Source organism: Benincasa hispida, chromosome 9 (assembly GCF_027475165.1).
Source record: "Benincasa hispida cultivar pf3 chromosome 9, pf3_genome.v1.1, whole genome shotgun sequence".
NCBI classification, from domain to species: domain Eukaryota; kingdom Viridiplantae; phylum Streptophyta; class Magnoliopsida; order Cucurbitales; family Cucurbitaceae; genus Benincasa; species Benincasa hispida.
Window position 1 is genome coordinate 82602116 of NC_143486.1, and position 23893 is coordinate 82626008.

A 23893-nucleotide genomic window follows, 5' to 3' on the forward strand; every position below is an offset into this window, starting at 1 on the left:
ACATTAGACAGACAAAAATCTGTATTTTGTCAGACCGAACAGCTCCAGCATGGACTCTACTATCAACTGTCCTCTGCCTCTGAGGGCATTATTGGAAAGTTACACTGATGAACGATCTGTGGTTCAGAGGCTTCCTGAATTTGCAAGGCGAAAAATACTACCTTATCCCATGTATCTGCCCCTCACACCTTTCTCACCACAAAACACTTTTTTAGATCACTTGATTGCAAGTTGCCACTATCCTTCCATGTTTGATTCAAAAAGGGTAGCTTCTGAATAAACCAAATACCAATTTCAGTGTGTTAAACAAAATATATATAATATATTTGTGAAGTGAAGTCGCGTTTAGCCTGAGTTCGCAGCCATGGCCACTCACGCAGCTCTGGCTTCCACTAGAATCCCCACCAACACAAGGCTTCCTTCCAGGACTTCCTACTCTTTCACCACTCGCTGCTCATCCAAGGTTGGTCTCTCCATCTATCTAAACCTACTAAATTGTTTCACATAAACTCTGCTCATAATTTACTTTTGGCTTTCCCATGTGCAGAGGCTGGATGTGGCTGAATTCAATGGGCTTAGATCTGCTTCCCTGACCTTCTCCAACAATGGCAGAGAAGGATCTTTCTTCGACGTCGTGGCTGCTCAACTTACCCCCAAGGTTTTTCTTTTTCTGGTTTGAAATTGTACATGATTTCATGGGGTGAAAAAGAAATCATTGTAGTTTGAGAAAATAGTTTTAAGAAATGTATATGTTTGACTAATCTATCTTAGTTTTGAGTAATCATAATCAACCCATCTTCATTTTGCTTCCTACTAAAAGAATTGAAACATTGTCTTCATTGCAGGCAGTAGGATCAACTCCCGTTAGAGGAGAAACAGTGGCTAAACTCAAGGTGGCAATCAATGGATTTGGACGTATCGGTAGAAACTTTCTGCGGTGCTGGCATGGCAGGAAAGACTCACCTCTTGACGTTGTAGTTGTCAATGACAGTGGTGGTGTCAAGAATGTAAGTAATATGTATCTTTTCAATATATTGATCAATATGCCATATTGTAGAATTAATCTACTTGGAACATAGTGAGCTGCAGCTGTCTCACCATTCATTTAGGATGAATGATTTATATGAAAATTCTCAGGCCTCCCACTTGCTAAAATATGATTCCATGCTGGGAACTTTCAAAGCAGAGGTGAAAATTGTGGACAATGAAACCATATCAGTTGATGGTAAGCCAATCAAAGTTGTTTCAAGCAGAGACCCCCTCAAGCTTCCTTGGGGCGAACTTGGCATCGACATCGTTATTGAGGTAGATTTAAGTCTTTCCTAATTTAATTATCAGATATCCATACCCATTAATAATTAATAAGCTTAATGATTGTGTTCAAGATCAGTCATTAATATTCATGGCCTTTGCAGGGTACAGGAGTGTTTGTGGATGGCCCAGGAGCAGGGAAACACATCCAAGCAGGTGCAAAGAAGGTTATCATCACTGCTCCTGCAAAAGGTGCTGATATTCCAACATATGTTGTTGGGGTGAATGAAAAAGATTACTACCATGATGTCGCAAACATCATTAGGTCAGTGTAACGATATCGTAACTGGAAATGAATTTGTTTTTGACCTTCAAGCTGCTAAGTAATTGTTTATGGTTGGCTTGGTTAGTTAGGCTTCTGATCATTCAAGCTTTTTGTTTTAATTTTTTATGCAGCAATGCCTCTTGCACCACCAATTGTCTTGCGCCATTTGTGAAGATCATCGACGAGGAATTCGGTAAGCAATCAGTTTCATTTTGGTCGACCAGCATTGTTTCCTATTTTAACCATATATATATATGATTGATTTCAGGCATTGTGAAGGGAACCATGACAACCACTCACTCCTACACCGGAGACCAGGTAAAGCATATATACAAATGATCATAGTATGAATGTATCTTGAGATTGTTCTGATAAATGATTCTTGAAAGAGAGAAAAATCTTATAACCTCTTGTCATGTTTTTGCAAATATTATCCAGAGACTTTTGGATGCATCACACCGTGACTTGAGGCGAGCGAGGGCTGCAGCTTTGAACATTGTCCCTACAAGCACTGGTGCAGCAAAGGCCGTGTCCCTTGTGCTGCCCCAGCTTAAGGGCAAGCTCAATGGTATTGCACTTCGTGTGCCTACTCCAAACGTTTCAGTTGTCGATCTCGTTGTGAACATTGAGAAGAAAGGCATCTCCGCAGATGATGTCAATGCTGCCTTCAGAAAGGCAGCTGATGGACCATTGAAGGGCGTTTTAGCTGTGTGTGATATCCCTCTTGTTTCTGTGGACTTCAAGTGTACTGATGTTTCCTCCACAATTGACTCTTCATTAACAATGGTGATGGGAGATGATATGCTCAAGGTCGTTGCCTGGTATGACAATGAATGGGGATACAGGTGAGGGACTTGCATCCATGGAAAATGATGTTCCCCTTAACATTATAAACCAAAGCATATTAATTTTCATGCGTTTTTTTCTGTCTGCAGCCAAAGAGTTGTTGACTTGGCTCATTTGGTGGCAAACAAATGGCCGGGAGCAGGATCGGGAAAAAGTGGAGATCCATTGGAGGACTTCTGCCAGACTAACCCAGCTGATGAAGAGTGCAAAGTCTATGAAGCTTAGGCATCATGTCTCTTGCTGGCTGCTTTGAGTCTATGTTGTTATTGTGCATGAATGTATAATGCTTGTTTTGAATTCAAATTCAAGCAAGAGATTTTAATCTATCCATTTATAAAATTTGAAGGCAGTATTCTAGAGCTGCAATAACCTTTTCAAAAAGGGACAGAAATGAACGAAAAACAACATGGACCATCACCATTATTTCCTTCCTTATCTTTGCATTGCAAATTTCCTCATCTTGTGTCCATTTTGTTCTTTTAACTTTAGATATTTCCTCCGATTTCTTGTTTTCTAAAATTTGGAGTACAAAATGGTCTAATTCTAATTCAATTATGCGAATACTGTTAGCTGTGGTAGGGGTGAATAAACCAAACTGAAAAACCAACTGAAACCGTCCAAACTGCCATTGATCGGCTCGGTTTTAATCCATTTTCAGTTGGAGTCAATTCTGTAATTTGAAAAACTAAAGTTTGATTGGTTGGAAGATATAGAAGATATAATCTCGATCGAACCGACTAACTTTTCTGCAGCAAATATTCAAAATAGGGTTTTTTTTTTTTTTTTTTTTGTACAGATGACCTCATTTGGGAGGCCCAATGAAAAATAGTCACCGGTAGAAAAAATAATGGAAAGTGGTCTTCTACTGATGCTATCCACATGTGATTTTACCGCTTCACCCCTGAGATGCACCCCGTGCATCTGCCATTACCAAAGAACTCGATCCTCGTTACTCAATCCTCGATGCATGGTCACTCGATACCCAGATGCATGGTCACTCAATACGTGTGCAATTGAGACGTGTATATTCGATCATAGTCATCCGTACACGATACTCGATTAATGTATACTCGATTATTTTGAATTTCCTATGTCCGTCAGAGGACCTACACTGCAGGTAATGCTCATGTACGAAAATACACAAATTGGAGAATTTTCTGATAATTCTCACTATTCTTTGAAGTCAATTTCTTGAAATTTAAAGTAATTTTTTTTTATTAACTAAGAACAAATAGAATTGAAACACAAAAGAGAAAATCGAGCTCTCTTTCCCTCCAAAAAACCCACTTCACAAAACCTATTTTTCTTGATAGAGATCAAGTTATAAAGACATTCAAATTATTTCACTATATTGTCTCATACCTCAAGTAAGTAAATGTGCTAGTTTTTTCTCATTTTTTGCTCATATTTTTTTACTTTTCTGACGTTGTGCGAGACATACGAATGTAGCAAAGAAAAGGAGTGAGTGTGAGTTTGTACATTGAGACATGCGAGTAGCTCCCAATGGAGTGAGGATGAAGGGAGAAAAAGCTATGAAACAAGAATACCGAATATCAAGGGACGAGTATTGGGTATCAGTGTCGTGTAGGGAAGAGCATATAGCGAGGATTGAGTATAGCAAGTAGTTAATAGTAACCAATTTTCCTAACTGCTCACTTTTTGTATTATTTTTCTTAAAGGATGGAGAAGTATATATTCTTATGTTATGGTGGTACATGGGACGATACAAAAGAACACTATATTGGAGGTCATTTGTGTAGGAATGTATCAACAGCAGCGGAAGCACAAGGATCATCTAAGCACTACACTTAAAACATATTTTTGTAGAAAAAATGAGTTTCAAGACATACCTCTTGTAGAACTTCTTCAAAGCTCCTTCACCAGCTGTTATCTTCTCCAAATCATGTCGTAGACCACCTCAAGATCTTCCCCACTATTCTCTTGGTGCTCTAGATTGAGTTGTGAGACTCAAAACAAGCTTAAATCAAGGGTAGGAGGAGAAATGCTCACTGTAGAAAATCAGCTGAAGAGCTCCTTCTTCAAACCAGTTTTTCTTTCAAAATTTCTATAGATTGCATGCCCGATTTTCACTCCAATATTTTCATTATATTGCAGCTTATGCTTGGAGAAGTGCCAAGATAATGGTATTTGAGTGAGCTACCTAGGTGATGGATGATGGAAAAACTTTTTTTTTCCATTTTGTGTGTATTGTTTTCCATTTTTCCAATTTTATCTAAAAATCAAAATTCGATTTTATAAAATCTATTTTGATTTTAAAAATGAAAATTTAATTAATTTTATAAATTAATTATTAAATAAAACTTAATTAATTTAATATAAAATATTAAATTAATTTTAACACATATCCATCTTTATATATTTAAATCATATTTAAATATATAAATTCTCATATTCTGTTTAATTCTAAAATTAAACATGTAATTATATCTCATATATTTACTAATTTCCTTAATTCTAATTTGAACGATTCAAATTAACTTATTACGTTATTCTAGAGCTAGTCCGTTACGAACTAGTAGGGGGACCTCGCGGACCTACAGATCATGGGCTTCAAGATCCGAGATTAATAGGCTAAACTCGTTTGACCAAATTAATCTATATTCGTTAACTAGTGGGTTACTTTACTAACACCCATAGTTGCACTCCCCCACATTGTAGATATATTATGTCCACATGATTTAACCATAATAAGCAAGTCGACCCTTCATTGGTTGTTCATAATAATGGCTGGGTCAAATATCTGTTTTACCTCTGTGATTACGTCTTATTCCTCAAGTCCCTACTGATCCTCTAATGAACAACTAGTTTGTGATCCAATCACTAAACCAAACTCTCTCAGCCTAGTGAGAAGGTGGGGCCCCTTGTTCAAGACCTGGATTCAATACTTGAGAGAACAACCTTTCTCTTATCCCTAAATCGGGTAGGAGTGAACTTCATCTTGCAAGGCTATATCCCCAGTCATTCATCCGGTCTTATCCCCAAAATGGTAAGGTTATTGAGCAGTGTTGTTGGACTGCTCTCACTATTTGCAGATCAAAGAATAATCCGGAACAAATAGGAGTTCATTGCTAGCTTAGGATTAAGATCGAGTTAACCTAGGTTATATAGGTGAGATAGTCAGTCTTAAATAGTAAACAACGTTATAAAGTAAGAGTGACTTATTTCTTGATCCTGATCTTATGCAAACTCGTTGCATAGGACGCCTCCACTCCTCATGTCATAACATGTATGAATTAAGATCACATCTTATGTAGCACTTTACAACTCTTTGTAACAACTACAGAGTAGGCCGCATCCAATTTTATTACCAGAATAAGGTACCCAACCTTATTCATGTACCAAAGATCATTTTGACTATTTACTCGAACCTGATCTATTCTTATGTCTTCAAATAAAGTTCAAGTACTCATACAATAGTCATGGGTCTTAGTTTATTGAATTTATCATTTATGAGATCAATAACAAGTATATTGATAATAGAAAATATTTATTATTTTACAAACTGCAAGTTTTTAGGACATAAAACCCAACAGCTTGAAAGGTTTGTTAGTTCCGATCACATTGACGTATAATGAGCTGGTAAATCTAGTATATGAGATCATGCAAGTTAGTTCGACAGAGTTCAAGATTATAATGAGGATGACATATAAAATGGTTATTGATTCTTCTCCAGTAGACTTAATGGACGACACTGATGTTAAATTTCTCCTCTTAGAGTATAACCATAGACCGTAGGTATTTGTGGAGCGGATGTCAATGAGAATGATGTTTGTCCATCGGGTGTCTCACTGGAAAACGACAATATCGGTGTTAATATAACGAATGTATTGTATCCGAATGTGACAATAGAAGAGGTTGGGACATGTGTAAATGACAATTTGATGATAAAAGAGGAAGAGGCTAGGAATCAAAACAACAAATTCAGGTTGTTTTAGGGAGTGGTTCTTCTATTGTGAATGAAGAATAAACAACTCCTATTCTGTCAAATGATTTTGGCTATTTTTTTAGGAGTGTGCATCGAAAAAATTTGTGCAATGTACTACCATCCAATAGTAACGCCAGAACGGGGGACTTGATCATGCAACCATATTCGTTCGTAGGGTTGGGGGATATGGTTGAAGTAGGTCAAACTTTTTCAGTAAGAGTGATGTGAAGATAAGGTTAGCAATAGTGGTCATAAAGTACAACTTTGAGTTGCGGGTTAAAAAATCAAACAAAAAATTGTATATTGTTCGGTGTTTACACCCGACTTGTAAGTGGGCTATTCAAGCAATTAAAATGGACGGATGTGATCTTTTAAAGATCACAAAATGCATGCCCAATCACACATGCTCGATTGAAATATTGAATCATGATCACATGCAAGTCAGTGCATTCGTTATTAGTCACTTGATGAAGGACAAGTTTGGCATTGGTCGAGGGGTCAAACCACACCATATTATTGAGGATATACGACATCAGTATGGTGTTAATATTAGTTATAACAAGGCATAACATGCAAGAGAAACTGTTTTTGCTCTTACAAGGGGGATGCTAGAGGAATCATATGCTAACTTGCATGCATATGGTGAGGCTTTGAAGATGGAAAATCATGGAATTGTATTTAAGATCGAACTTGAAGAATCAAAATATTTCAAATACATATTCATGGCACTAGGTGCGAGTTTAAGAGGTTTTAAGAGTTGTCGACCCATGATCATTGTGATAGAGTAAACTAACATACAGTGAAAGAAATCAGAATCAATAAGTACTCTAATTACACTTAATTTGAGTTTAAAAACATGCTTAAAACAAAATCTACAGAAAGAGGGTTTCAAGAGTACAATACCTTTTATGAACATCTGAAGTTTCTGCTCCTTTCCATGAATTGGGCCTCCAAATTGATAGTAGACCACCACAATGATCTTCTCTACTAATCTTCAACTTGGATTGAGAGGTGGAATCTCAAATTGAGTCAATTTTGGGTTAGGAAGGAAGAATATTTTTGGAGAGCAAATTGACATTCAGAATTTCAGATGCACGAAGAAGTTCAAAATCTAAAAATTGAAGTTTTTAAACAACAAATTCATGCAAGCACTTTGTTCATTTGCTTGACGACACTTAAAAAATCACTAACAAAGTGGACTTTGATGTTAATTAGGGGGTTAATCCATCTCAAACTTGAAATTGTTGGACAATTTTACTAAATGGAAATTTCCAATTTTCAATTTCCTTTCCAATTTTGTTTTTATTTAATTTTCACTAAAATTAAATTTATATAAAAATTCAGAACTAATCTTGAATTTTCAAATTTTGAAATTTTTTTAATTTAAATAATTAATTAAACATCTAATTTATACTGAATTCTATTCATATAAATTAATATTTAAATCAATATTTTAAATATTTTTAACTATCCAATTTCGTTCAATTTCGATACATTAAACGTTCTAATTATATCGAATAGAATCAATCAAACCCTAAATTGAATTTAAAATTTTCAAATTCAAAACCCTAATTTCGATTTTGAATAGTTCAAATTCGCTCAATTCACTAAACCAAGAAATAATTTTACGAAGTAGTAGAGGAATCTAATGGACCTACAGATCATGAGCTCCAACGATTTAAAATTAATAGGTTAAACTCTTTAGACCGAATTAATAAATATTCGTTAACTACTGAGATATACCACTATAGCTCTATAGTTATACTCTCCTCACTGTAGATATATTTCTATCCACTTTAACCATAATTAATAAGTCAATCATTCACAGGTCGTACGTATTTAAAACTACGTCAAAATTACCATTTTACCCATGTAAATACATCTTGCTCCTTTAGCTCCCACTGATCCTCTATTGAAACTAATGGAGGAGACCGTAGGATATTGACACATTTCCTTCACCCACTTACTATAAACTACTTCTCCCATTCACCTTGTTATCGACCCATACAAACACTTTCAGAATGGAGAAGTCGCGGTAAAAGCGACACGAAGCTAAGCATGGATCTCACGGTGTGAACTCTTGAGAACGTGAGATCTAAAAACGATATATCGTATATATTGTTAATCTCCTACTGAAGTGTTCTAAATGTTTGGGTATTCTTTTACTTAGGTATATTTCGGCTAATTTTAAACAACCTAAGTCTATATTGATTTATCCAAGTATAACGTTTATATGTGGATTTAAACCTACATTGTCTAGGTGTTAAACCAATTTTAAACCTCACACCGCTCACGCAAGCTCATAAAATCATTTAGTAATGCTCAATTATTCGGTCATAATCCCCAGGTAGTGGGTGTTCTGTAGACCATCAACTTAAATACCCCAAACCTTAGATAGGATTATGTTGGGTTTTATGTCCTAAAACTCGTGGTTTGTAAACCATAGAACTCATTCTAAAAATTTAATAAGTTGTTATTAAATATATATTTTTTTTAGAAATCCAATAAACCTAAAGTCCCTTGACTATTACATACGTGCTTAAACTTTATGTGGAGACATACAAGTGGATCAGGTTTGAGTAAATAGTCAAAATGATCTATAATATATAAATAAGGTTGGGTGCCTTATTCTGGTAACACTATTGGATGCGGTCTACTTTGTAGTTATAACAAAGAGTTCTAAAGTGCTACATACGAAGTGATCCTAATTTGTGCATGTTAGGACATGAGAAGTGGGGGCGTCCTGTGCAAATGATTTTTGTACAAGATCGGACCACGAAATCAGTCATTCTTACTTTATAACACTATTTACTATTTAAGACTGACTATTTCAAAGGGATGACCTAGGTAACTTGACCTTAATCCTGAGCTAACTATGAACTCCTATTTATTCAAGATTATCCTTTGATCTGTAAATGGTGAGAGTAGACCAAATGTCTTTGCTCTGGGGATAAGACCAGATGAATAGCTGCGGACATGGGGTGCAAGACAGAATTCACTCTTACCCGGTTAGGTTTAGTAGAGAGGTTGTTCCCTTTAAGTATTGATTCTGGGTCTTAAACAAGAGGCCTCACCCTCTCATTGGCCCAAGAGGGATTCGATTTGTTGATTGGATCACAAATCAGTTGTTCATTAAGGGATTAATGGGACTTAAGGAACAAGAGGTAATTTTGGGGGTAAAACAGAGATTCGACCCAGCCATTATTACGAACAACCTGTGAAGGGTTAACTTACAAATCATGGTTATATCGAGGGGACATAATATATCTACAGTGAGGGGAGTTTAGCTATGATCTTTAGTGGAATCACCCATTAGTTAACGAATGGGGGTTAGTTCGGTCTAATAAGTTCAATCGATTAATCTCAGATCGTTGGAGCCCATATTTGTAGGTCTGCGAGGTCCTCCTATTAGCTCGTAAATAGATTAGCTCTAAAGTAACGTGATTAATTTGAAATGTTCAAATTAGAATTAAACGGAATTGGAGAAATAATATTTAGATATGATTTAAATATTTGAGATGAAATTGTGTAAAATTAATTTAATATTTGATATTAAATTAATTAAATTATTAAAATTGTTTAAATAATTATTTATTAATTTTATTAAGAAAATTAATTTATGAAATTAATTTTGTAAAATTAATAATATTTTCAATTTTACTAAATGAATTTATTTATGAAATCAATTTTGATAAATTGAAAAAGAAAGGAAAAACATCAAATGGATAATAAACATTTTCCATTGTCTTCATCAAGTAGCTCACTAATAACCCTCTTCTCAAGCTTCATTAACTCCCAGCATGAGCTGCATCTCATGCAGCTAATCTCTTTGCTTGATTGTCTGCAATATATTGAAAATATTGGAGTGTTTTTTAGGTACGACAATCGATCAATTTTTTTCTGAAAAATTCGTGAGAAGAAAAGTGTTCTTCATTTGGTTGTTGTTGTGAGCATTCTCCAACTTCCCTTAATTCAGGCTTATTTTGAGTCTCACAACTCAATCTAGAGCACCAAGAAGATAGTAGGGAAGATCTTGGGGTGGTCTCAACAAGATTTAGATGAGATTTACAGCTGAAATTCAAGCTTTGAGGAAGTTCTACAAAGGTATGACACAAAACTCATTTATTTCTGCTGAAACATGCTTTCATTTCTGCCAAAATTAATGAATTAGAGTGTTTATGGATCCTGGTCACTTCCACTGCGTGATGGTACGTTCCAACCGATTATATACCGGTTGAGTTTGTAATCAATGTTTTATAAGATAACGATCTATTTTAACTATTAAAACAAGTGATTAACCTACGTGAGCATGCAATTTATCTTTATGGATTTCAAATGTCTAACTCAATTTTCTAACAACTTATAAACTTTAGACATGCTTTGCATCCATAACATACATCAAGCATTTCATGATTTAATATAATACTTATATTAAAACATTAGAAACCCTAACACATGTTTGTAACATGCTTTCTATGGTGGGTTTTTAAATCTATATGGCATACTTTATGTACATTCAAGATTTAATTAATTATAACATATATCACAATGATAAATAATTAAATACATACTGTATGGACCATTTTTGGCATTTTAAAGCAAGCAAAAGGCCTAAATTATTACAATAATAAATAAAATCAGCTCCAAAACACTTTCAGACCGTTTGAACTGCCCCAAACCAGATCTCCGAGGCTCAAAATTGGGCTGAACCGGACTTAATTTGGCTGAACCGGTCCTCTTTGACTCGAATCGACTGAACCGATTCACTTGGACTACTGGTTTAGGCTTGCGCGCATCTTCAGGGTTGGGATGAGCAGTGCGTGACGCTGCATCCCAGTGTCGCAATGCCACAGAATGCTCTTCACAATTCTAGGCTGGAACGTGAACAACGTCATGACGCTCTAAGCACAACATCGTGACGCTTTGAGGCAGTGGCTGAAACTTCATTTTTCTGCTTCTGACCTCTGTTACTTCTTTCTTCAATTACACCCTAATTTCAATTCTAATGGCTCCAATTGAATTACAGACACTTAAGCACACATTAAGGCTCATCACAAGAGCCAATTACAAGAATTACAACATAATTGAAGAGAAAAAATGCCAAAATTGGAAAAAACCATATCAGTCCACAAATTTCATACAACTTATGAAAAAAACACTCACCAAGCCAAAATCAACGGTAATGCTTAAATCATGCTCTGATACCAATAGATAGTTTAAGAAAACATACAGCGGAAGAAAACAATATCATAGAGCATTCTAATTCAACAATTTTGGCTTTGAATTAAGCATGTTTATGAGATATTAAGAGGGTTTCATACATACCTTTGAAGACCTTCAAACTTGAAATTTAGCTGCAATCTCCTCTTCTTTTTATTGTGAGCCACTACAAGGACTTCTTTACTATCCTCTAGGAGCCTTAGATTGAGTTGTGGGACTCAAAACAAGCTGGGATTAAGGGATTTTAGAGGAGAAGTACACCGTTTTTCCAGAAATTGAAGGACCCTTCTTCAATTCAAAATCTCAACCAAATCTCAATGTTTGCATGACCCTTTTCAACTAAATAAAATGTGTTTTTGTATAGGTAGTTCATGCAATCTGATTGCATAGATATATAACACCTCCTACTTGGAGAATTTTGGTGGGATTGAGTAGAAAGATGACACAAAGTGGGAAAAAACCCACTTTGAATGAAAAATTAATTTTCATTTTCAAAAATCAAATTCCTTTTAATTTTGAAAATATTTTCAAAATTAAAAATAAATTTCAATTCTTAATTCTATAATTAAAACTAAAATTTTATTAATTTTACAAAAATAATTCATTAAATAAGTTTTCTAATAAAATTAATAATTAATAATTAATTAAATAATTTTATTAATTTAATATCAAATATTAAATTAAATATCAATTCCATCACCATGAATCTCCATTCATGAAATTTCTATTTAAAACATATTCAAATATTACCTGATTCTCTAATTTTTTTTAATTCCATAATTAAACGTGTAACTATATCACATATAATTACTAATTCCCTAAATTCAAATTTGAACGATTCAAATTAACTTATCACGCTATTCTAAGGCTAATTTCGTTTGTGAGCTAGGGGGACCTAATGAACCTACAAATCATGAGCTCCAACAATTCGAGATTAATTGGTTAAATTCTTTACACCAAATTAACCCTCATTCGTTAACTATCGGGTCCCACCACTATAGCTCGATAGTTGCACTCTCCTCATCATAGATATATTTCTATCCATTTGAACCATGATTCATAAGTCGACCTACACAGGTTGTTTGTATTCACAGCTAGGTCAAAATAACCATTTTATCTCTATAAATACATCTTGCTCCTTAAGCTCCCACTAATTCTCCATTGAACAATTGGTTTATAGTCCAACTTATAAACCATGACCCTCTCGATCATGAGAGGGTGGGACCCCATTGTTTAAGACCAAGAATCAGCACTTAAGAGAACAACCTATCTGTTATCCCTAAGTTGGACAGGAGTGAATTCCTTCTTGCAGAATTATGTCTCCAGCTATCTATCCGGTCTTATCCCCAAAATGGGAGGCTTATTGAGCAGTGTTGTTGGACTACTCTCACCTATGCAGATCAAAGGATAATCTTGAATAAATAGGAGTTCATAGTTAGCTCAGTGTTAACTCTCAAAAAGAGCTAATATTCCTAGCTTAATTTCGGCTCGTTCGTGGATTTTATGTGTTTATTTCCCTATTTTGTAGGTATCGAGAAACCAGAGGTAGAATTAATCATTTGGTGAAAAGCGGGGTTAACATGAAGCAATTTAGAGTTAATTTGAACATTCGGGCTTCAAAAGAGTTGAAAAGACCAAAATTCCATCGAGTTCCACCACCGAGTTTGAGGCAGCCATCAAGCATCATCGAGTACCATTGAGTAAAAGGTTGTCGAGTAATCAAGAAAATGCTACCGAGTGAAAGAGGATCGAGTATCGAGTGGTCGAACATCGAGTAGCGAGTATCTGGCAGTGGATGCAGCGTTGCAACGCTCCGAAGTTACATCACTGCCAATATCCCAACGCATCCTGACTCTTCACTCCAATGCTTGAAGGCAGAAGCATCAGCATTGCAACGCTTCCTTAGAGCGTTGTAACGCTACAAAGAATGACGGACATAGAGCTAAACACACGTGCAACTGAGCATTGGGCTGAGCATTGGACTTCTTGTCTGACACTTCCCTCTCACCGCATCAGCGTTGCAACACTATTCCAAGCGTTGCAACGCTGCGATAAATCCTACAAATACCTCTCCTCGGCTCTAGGATAGAATATGCTGATTTTTGGGGTATAGGTCAAATTTAGGAGCTGAATGCATGGAGGCCAAAGTCAGACTTCATCCTTCTTCCTTTTCCTTCAATTTTCAGTATCTTTAGATTAGTTTTTATTTTATTTTCGAATTATGAATTTGTATTGGATTGTATCCCATTGGGTTGTCTAGGAATCGATGAGGCAAACTTTCGTTTAGTTCTTGGATCAACGTTCTTTGTATTTTGATGAGTTTTCTGTTCAATCTTTATGCTTTAATTCAAAATTATGTTTTCTTTAAATCTTGTTTAATTTAGATTTGATTTTATGTGTTGGATTGTTGCCTCTATCATGAACACATGTCTTCGCTAGTTAAATTCAAGCTCGCACGCATCCTTATAATCGTCCATGCTTTGAATTTACCATTGTAGCACTGATTATATGAGCATGCTTAGGTTTTGTAGGTTATCCATGTATCTTTTCATCACATGTTTAATCTAGATTTAAAGAATAAATTGATTATTTGAACACGACTTTCCTGACACTTAATCAATATAGTTGAATTCTGAATCTTAATGCATGTGTTTCTAGTTCTTTATGGCCGTTGAGGACCCAATTACATCTAGGAGCATGTAGGTTAGTTAGGGCATGACTTTCCAGCCTTAATTAGAAATTAGGACGCTTGCTCGGTTCAGATTAATTGATTTTGGGGCTTATAGAGATTAGTTAATTCACACCAATTGGGTAGCTATGCATGCACAATTCGAATATATGATATGTTAGCTGAAAATAATGAATTGATTTACATTGAATGTCTCCTTGATCTGAGAACTAAATGAATATATTACCGTTTCATATATCCATTACATTTTATTTCAATTTCACGTATTTATCCCTTCCACATAAAAACCCCCCATTTATCGCTCTAGTTAGAAAATTAGCTTAACGAAACCAATTTCATATATCCATTACATTTTATTTCAATTTCACGTATTTATCCCTTCCACATCAAAACCCCCCATTTATCGCTCTAGTTAGAAAATTAGCTTAACGAAACCAATCGCGCTTTCCTGCGAATCGATTCGAATTTACCACGTTACTACATCTTTATAGTAATAGGAGTAGTTCGGTATTTACAAATTTATTTTTCTTTGGTTTGGAGTTGAATAAGGACATCGATGCTCAATCCAAACACTTAGGATTAAGATCGAGTTACCGTAGGTCATTGAATTTGAAATAGTCAGTTTTAACAGTAAACGGTCGTTATAAAGAAAAATGACTATTTTGAGGTCCGAAACTCATTGCATAGGATGTCTCCACTCACATGTCTCCACATGAATGATTCTGGGATCACATCATTTGTATCAATATACAAAATGGCCTGCATCCAACCTTGCCACCAGGATGAGGTACCCAATCTCATCTATATACTCATAGACCATTTTGGCTATATACTAAAACTTGATCCCTTTTTATGTCACCAAATAAAGTTAAAGTATTCATATTATAGCCATGGATTCGTTTTTTAGATTTTTATAACAAAATGCAACATCAACAAGAATTATAAAATACTCAATGGTACTTTTATTGAGAAATAGAATATGTTAACCATATTTACGAACTGCGAGTTTAGAAATGTCTTATCTTTTATTGATAAATAGAATACGTTAACAAGTTGTTATTAAACTTAAGTGAATATGCATCTTATCTTTGTTATAAATTTTAAATGTCTAACCCATTTTATAACTCTTATAAAACTATTGACATGCTATAACATTCACATAAGCATTTCATATATTAATATAACAATTATATTAAACTTATGAAACCTTAATCATGCATATTATATATTATAACTAATTTATAACATATATCAATGCATGAAACATGTTATTCTATGGTGGGATTTTAAATCTACATGGCATACAATTTACACATATATGTTTAATTTAAATATAACATACATCACATGCATAAAACATTTAAACAACACTTGATATGGGTCAACTTTGACATCCTAAGAAGGCAATAAACTATTTTATTATAAAAAAAAAATTTAAAAAGTAGTTGAATGAGGCCTCTGGACCGCTCGAACCAATCTGAACTAGACCCAAACCACCTGAACTGGCTCTACAAAGCTCCAAAAGAGGTTGAACCAGACCCCAGGCCATTAAACCGATCGAACCGGACCGCTCCAATGAACCAATTCACGTGTGCACGTTTCTATGCTGGGATGAGCAGCGTCATAAGGCTCCATCCCAACATTGCAACACCTTGAGTTCAATCAAGAATAGCATTGCAATGCTATCTGAGCAGAATCGACACTGCATGGGAGTGTCTGCTTCTCCAGTTTTTCCAGCTAACCTTGCTCGCTTCAAATTTCAGAAAAATAAAATTGCATGAACTTTATAAATCTGAATTATGGAGTATTTAACAAGTTTAAACATGCAAACACTAATACATTCAACCAATTGACACATTAATTAGCACTGAGTGAGTGAACAAGTTGTCAAAAAAATGGAACACACCACTACCAACATCAAATGTTGGATTTTCCCACTTTTAAATTCATTTTTCAAATTAAATTTAATTTAACTTAATTAAGTTAAACTAAAATTCATTTTTCTAAAAAAATAATTTTCTAAATTTGAATTTTGATTTAATTTAACTAATTAATTAAATAATAATTTAATATCAAATATTAAATTAATGAAACATCTAATTCAAACATGAATCCTATTCATGTGATCAATATTTAAATATGTTAAATTCTCCAATTACGTTTAATTTTGATAAATTTAAACTTTTAATTATATTGAATATAATTATCTAAACCCTAAATCGAATTTGAACATTTCAAATTCAAACCCTAATTCCAAATTTGAACACTTCAAATTCGCTCGATTTTCTAATCTAAGGTTTAATATTTCTAGTAGAGGGACCTTATGCACCTACAGATCATGAGCTCCAACGATTTGAGATTAATCGATTAAACTCTTTAACCCGAGTTAATCAATATTCATTAACCATCGAGACATACCACTATAGCTCGATGGTTGCACTTTCCTCACTGTAGATATATTTTTGTTCACTTGATTTAACCATAAAAAGTAAGTCGATCTTTCACAGATCGTTCGTCTTTACAGCTTGGTCAAAATTACCGTAGCTAGGTCAAAATTACCGTTTTACCTTTGTAAATACATCTTGCTCCTTAAGTTCCCACTGATCCTCTATTGAACAATTGGTTTATAGTCCAACTAATAAACCATGTCCCTCTCAGTCATGAGAGGGTGGGGCCTCTTTATTCAAAACCAACAATCAGTACTTAAGGGAACAACATATTTACTAACACTAAAACGGGTAGGAGTGAGTTCCATCTTGCAGGACTATCTCTCCAACTATCTATCTGGTCTTATCCCAAAAATGGGAGGCTTGTTGCGCAGTGTTGTTGAACTACTCTCACCTATATAGATCAAAAGATAATCCTGAATAAACAGAAGTTCATAGTTAGCTCAGGATTAAGATCGAGTTACCCTAGGTCATCGAATTGAAATAGTCAGTTTTAATAATAAATGGTTGTTATAAAGAAAAAAGTGACTATTTCGTGGTCCGATCTTATGCAAAACTCTTTTGCATAGGATGCGCTTACTCGCATGTCTTTATATGAACGATTTTGGGATCACGTCGTTTGTATCATTATACAAAGTAGGCCGTATCCATAGTGTCCCCAGGATGAAGTCATACTATAGCCATGGATTCATTTATTGGATTTTTATAACATAACGAAATTTCAATAACACTTTTATTGAATAAATGCTTCAACAATTTTTATTGATAAATAGAATATGTTTCCACGATTTCAAACTGCGAGTTTTAGGATATTCCCAACAATTGCTACAGCTAAAGAGTGCAATATCAATACGTTTACTCTATGCAGCTGATTCTATAGTGTTGATTCTCTAGTGCTAGCATATGCAGAGTCAATAAACCCGTTTGATCATGTATCCGAATGGAAAAAGCTACTAGGGTATACTGAAGTAAAAATACTCCCACTAAAAAGAGTGGTACAGGTTGGTAGACGAAGGGTAAACAGGATATCGTCTGCTAAAAAACATGTCACATTAAAGAAATGTGGACGGTATGGTCAATCGGGACATAATAGACAAAAATGCAACGAACCACTTGATACGTTCAAACGCAACAAACGAGTAAGGATTGAGACTCAAGAGACCCAGATAATTATCAACACTTTATAATTACTATGCATTATATTGTTCATTATGTAAAGTAAGGACTTTCTGATAAATACTCGATTCATGTTACTCATTACAAGATACTCTATGCATGTTACTCGATACATGATTACTCGACAATACTCGATAAACAATACTCAATCCAATGACTCCACTCGATATAAGATACTCATTATACCATACTCGACGCGAGTTACTTAATACACGATGCAAGTTACTCAATACTCAATGCTCGATGCATGATACTCGATACACGACACCGAAAATCATGTACACTTGATACATACAGTTGCTTACTGTGGAAAAATTGCTCATATAAGTACGAAAATATACGAATTTCTCATATAAAGTTAACAGGTTCATACATTTACAAAAATTGTCAAAATTTACATAGAAAAATCTAAAAAAAAAAAAACTGATTGGCCTACAACTCAAAACCATACTGCAACCTAAACTTATGCTTTTTATCTTGTCATAACTCTCCAGATTGGACCCGGTCACCAAGTATTCGAAGAAATTAAGACAAAATATCCCACAGTCTAGTGTATTTGACCTCTGTAGGAAGCCTGTATTGACATGGCTCAACCTCCAAGAACTATGTGCAAAGTCGAGCTTTGCAGCATGTAAGCTGCAAAAATGTGCTAGTGAAGGGAGAGTGAAGCATAGGGGCCCTAGGAATGATACTAGATCCTTCTGTGTGATATACGTGGGGAGTGAGTCATACAAAAGTATGTGCCCAAGGTTCATGTCTATCACCAACATAATACAATGCTGCTTGTAGTTGGGTGGACTATAGATGTAATTGATGTCTACCCATCCAGGCCGATGTTTAACTACCAATTTGAGCACATAATCGACATACACATGCTCTTTCTCCCATAATTTAGTAGCCTCTTCTTGTGTTTTCTTATATATGGTGTGGAACAAGCTTTCTGGACCCTGTAGGTTCAAATGACTCTATAAAATAGATTACAACGAGTTAAGTACATATCAATCGTGCAAATTTTAAATAATCTATAATACATACCAATATTCTATGCGGCAACGTCTCAGAGAAACATGAATAAATCATCAAGAACTTATAATATATAAGTTCGGTTAATGAGTGGAAATAGTAAATAACAAGCATACAAACGTAATGAAGATGTTAACTTACATTGTTCTCAACTCAATAATTGTCATGTGTTAACACACTAAACAACGCCTTTATTGTGCAGTTCATTTTGAAAATGAATTCATTACTCGGCCAGTGAGGACATATCTGCACTGGTCAACCAAACCATGAATGCATTCATCACGTCCTTTGAAATAACATATATCGAGTCATAGGGGATGACGATAGTCGAACATTTACCTAGCTAAATGTATTTCTGCTTTTTCCCCACCGCCCTATCCGTGTCAACTGGAGGGGTATATGGTTCTTACTTGTCAACCTCTGTTCTCCCTCAAATTCTACAGGCTCGACCTTCACCTTAGGCTCACCCTTGACATTGGGCTCGCCCTTCACGTTAGGCTCGACTTTAATCCTGAACTTCTTTAATGCCTACGGTGGAAGAAACTCAGGATGCGGTAGTGTTAATAGGGGAAATGGTGGTATCTCGAGAAACAACATAAAAATATGTGGTATCTCGAGGAGAGTGGTGGATCCTGTGACGATGGAGAGGATGGGCTCGGTGGATGGTCGAGGAATGGGGTCAATAGATACAGTGGAAGATGGATGTATAGGGTCACTAGACTCCGTAGAAGATGGAAGGATGGAGTCAATGGACTCTATGGAGGGTGTAAGGATAGGGCCACTAGTCTCGGTGGAAGGTGTAGGTGTTGGGGTTGATGTCCTAAAATTCGTAGGGTCCTATAGTTTGTAAACCTTGTATGAATAAACTTGTATGTGATTAATAATATTTGATTTTTATTCACACAGTTTATGAAATATGTGATATTTTAGTTGCATCCACCACAAACCAATAAACTAACATCCAAGGTTATCGTTGTAACTTAAAAATGTATATGAAGACATACAGGTAGATCATGTTTAAGTGATAACTTAAATGGTCAGTATATGGATAAGGCTGGGTACCTTATTCTAGTAACATTATGAGTATGACCAGCTTTGTAGATGTTACAATTGTTGTAAAGTGCTACAAATGGTCTGATCCTGATCATTCATGTATTAGATATGCAAGCGAGGATATTCTATACAAAAGAGTTTGTATAAGACCGGATCACAAAATGCTTAGTCTCATTATATAACGCCGTCTATAATAGAGACTTTCACTTCAATAGGATGACCATAGATAACATGACCTTAATCCTGAGTGAGTTGTGAACTCCTGCCTATGAGGGCAGTTCTTTGATTTGTATGGGTGAGAGTTGCTAGATCGCCGACTCAACAAGCCTACCATTTTAGGGATTCATCTGATTGGGGAGCTGGGAACTCAGTTACACAAGATGGAATTCACCTCTTTCCTGAAGTAGGGATAAGTAGATAAATTGCTCCCTTAAGGGCTGATTTTGGGTCTTGAACAATGTGGTGCCACATTCTCTCATGGTTCGAGAGGGGTTTTATCATAGTAGGACTATGATCTATTGTTCATTACAGGGATCAGTGGTACTTAAGGAGTTAGATGTAACTACAAAGGCAAAACGGTAATTTGGCCCCAACTGTACTTACGAGCAATTTGTAAAGGGTCATCGTACTATTGATTGGTTAAATTCAATGGCCACGAAAATATATCTGTAGTGCGAAGGGTGTAGGTCTCGGTCTTTAGTGGAGTGTCCGACAATTAACGGATGGTGGATAATGTAATTAAAGAGTTTAATTAATTATTTACGTACCGTTGGAGCTTCAAGCTATAGGTCCATAAGGTCCCCTTAATAGCTCAAAAGGATTTAGTTGAGAATTAGTTTTTCGGTTAATTTGAATTGTTCAAATTAATAAGAGGGAATTTAATTATATATGATATAATTAAATTGATTCAATTATATATGATATAATTGTTATAATGTATTTGATATATTATAGTTTAATTGGACGAATAAATAATTGAATGTGATTCAAATATATTTTCTATGAATGAGATTAATAGTTGATAAATTTAATATAAATATGATAAAATAGATAAAAAGAACTATAGTTTATATTGTATGTGATGCAATATTAAAATTATAGGTTATAAATATAATATGATAAGTTGGTTATCATATTTATTTATATTGTTTATTAATTTGAATAATAATCCTATTTTCTCTCCAACCACATTAGTAGGTGGTTAGTTGGTTTTTTATGGCAATAGGAATAAAAAGAAAATTAGTTTATTTTTTCTTCAACGCAGTACACTACACGAAAATAGGTGAACCTATACGATAGGGTTTTTCATTACACGATTAAGAAGATTCCTATACGATATTTCTTCCTCAATCTTCTTCCTTCTCCAAACTCACAAACTCCCTCCTAACCAAAATAGTCAGAGCCCACAACTCTCGGGTTCTCACTCCGAGTATATCGAGGACTCCAATTGGTTGTGTTTTCTATTTCGGTTTGAGTTTTCTTAAAGAAAGTCTTCAAGGTTGTTGTGTTTGAGTTCATGATAGTTCGAGGGATTATGCGAAGAAACGTTCTTCAAAGTTATAATCTCTTGAACTCCATTTCTTGTTTAAAAAGCATGCTATAATTTTACTTAGAATGCATAAATTGTTTGTTTACTGTAAATTTTTGTTTTCAATCAAAATAGAATTTGAACGATCCGCTTCTATTCATGGATCTCGTTAAAAAAGAGTTCCTTCAGTAGGGATAGGGTCAATGGACTTTGTGGATGGTGGAGGGATGGGATCAATGGGCTTGGTGAATGGTGGTTGGATGGGATCAATGGATTCTATAGATGATGGATGGACAAGGTCACGGGACTCGGTGGATGGTGGAGGAATAGGGACACTAGTCACGATGGAAGGTGGATGAATGGGGGTCATAGGACTCGGTAGATGGTGGAGGAATGGGGTCACAGAACTCAGTGAAATCCATGTTTAAACCCTACATCATTTACAAAGTACATTAGGTCAAACACTAAATGTTATATTTACATTAGAACAAGTTCAATATAATATTACATACCCGACACAAGGACCACAGTAAGCTGGTGATTGTTTGTACACCGGCCTGAAGGACACTCAAGTCATACTTCACATCCTTAAAGTCTAATTGCACATCGTCTAATTTATACTCCATCATAGACACTCTCTAGTCTATGTCACGGAGTGATGTATAAATGCCCACACCCCTCATAGGCTTCGAATGGGATGTATTCCGTAGAGGCAACACTTACTCCTCAATTAGGGGCACATGCTCATCAGTAGGGAGCTCGTGAGACTCATTATGATGAGGGTAAGTCTCACACTCGTCAATAGAGAGCTTGTTAGACTGATGCTCATCGAGTTCTAGCTCGTGGGACCAATGCTCGTGACTCTCGTAGTCACTGGAATGACTATGAGCATCCTCATCATGGTGTGATCTATATGTCTCTAAGGAGCTCATCTCAGCATCAATGCGCTCGTATACGGGTCACTCATCAACCCTAGTGTCCCTATACTGCCTCCCCCTATCCAACATGATCAATGGTGTGGACGTGATCATTGTCTGTATAAAACAATGAAGAATTTGTTAGTTATATGTGACATTCACCTTAAATCCAAGTAAATATTGATGTAATACACTAATCTCACTGGACTCAAACACGTCTCGCTATATTGTTTTGGTCACGATGAGTATGTACACTCCCACCTCAGAAATCAAGGTACAGCATGTCTGCTTAATTGGTTTGCGACTTTTATGGCAACCGTTGATATATTGTTGTATGCCCATACCTACCATAATTCATAAACGATTATAAAACAAGAATAAATAGTAACTCATATTGTAACTAAAATAAGTAGATCTCGTATGGTCAATGAATGGATATTACTTAGAATGCATGAGGAAACCCCGGTAAGTTGTAATTGACAATGTAGTTCTTATTGTTCTTGGACCTTTTTATATATAGTTATCTGCCTTGCCACTCAATCCTCTTTATAGTCCAAGTAACGTCCTCTCCCATAGCACGTTTCCCCAATCCATGGAATTAAAATAATCCAAATCCTCCACATCAATTAATAATTTCTTGTCAAATTGGCCCTCGTCTTTTCCCTCCCCATCATACCCAATTTAGTATAATAAACCAATATCATCTTCACAGCATCCATGTCGTTATCAAACTTCATCTCCTTGTACACTATCTCTAAGGTACCAATGTGAATGTCCCCTGCAAAATCATCTTGAAGTACCTACTACGCAGTGATCCAAGTGTTTTACCTCTCCCCAACTGTTTGATTAGGTGACCGCCACAATCCTATCACCAATAGAAAGTCTTCTTTGGAGCATGTAACAACCGTACCATTCAAATCAAAGGTCATTGCATCCTTCCTATCGTCTACAACCTCCCTCAATAGAATGTAGTGGACCAATGGACTATTGAAGATAATGTCCATGTTCACAAATCGCCCAAATACTGTCTTCTTGAAGAGGGCAAGTTGAGTGGGAGAAAGCTTCTCTTTCACAATCTTGTTATCTGCCCCAATGTGAGAGGATAGGATGGTCGCTTGGCTTGGGAAACAATCCTGGGGAGGAATCTTGAATTGTCTAGTCATACTGCACAGAATAACAAAGAAAACAAGAAATTAAGCATTTTGTTCAATACTCGACACAATGTACGATACTCGGTGCACGATACTTGATACTCGATACACGATACACAATACATGATACTGAAGGAAAATTGATAAAGGTCCCTGTGCAGAAGTGGGGATCATTCCCAATTTTATTACTATATATACATAACTTTAAATTACAGAATAAAAACAAAGATTATGCATTATCAAACAAAAAACTTTACAACATGCTTTAACATAAGAATTAAGGAAGAAACTGACACTTACCCTTGAAGCCAATTTTCTTCA

At 35.4% G+C, this 23893-nt stretch overlaps 1 protein-coding gene across 1 annotated transcript; it reads left to right on the forward strand.

Moving 5' to 3' along the window:
* Positions 1 to 63: 63 nt before the first annotated feature.
* Positions 64 to 2803, forward strand: GAPB (glyceraldehyde-3-phosphate dehydrogenase B subunit). The gene is made up of 9 exons (XM_039043839.2): positions 64 to 463; positions 548 to 658; positions 846 to 1007; positions 1138 to 1305; positions 1416 to 1576; positions 1708 to 1769; positions 1845 to 1894; positions 2015 to 2421; positions 2512 to 2803. The coding sequence occupies exons 1-9, from the start codon at positions 365 to 367 to the stop codon at positions 2645 to 2647; spliced, it is 1356 nt and encodes a 451-aa protein (XP_038899767.1). The 5' UTR covers positions 64 to 364; the 3' UTR covers positions 2648 to 2803.
* Positions 2804 to 23893: the final 21090 nt, after the last annotated feature.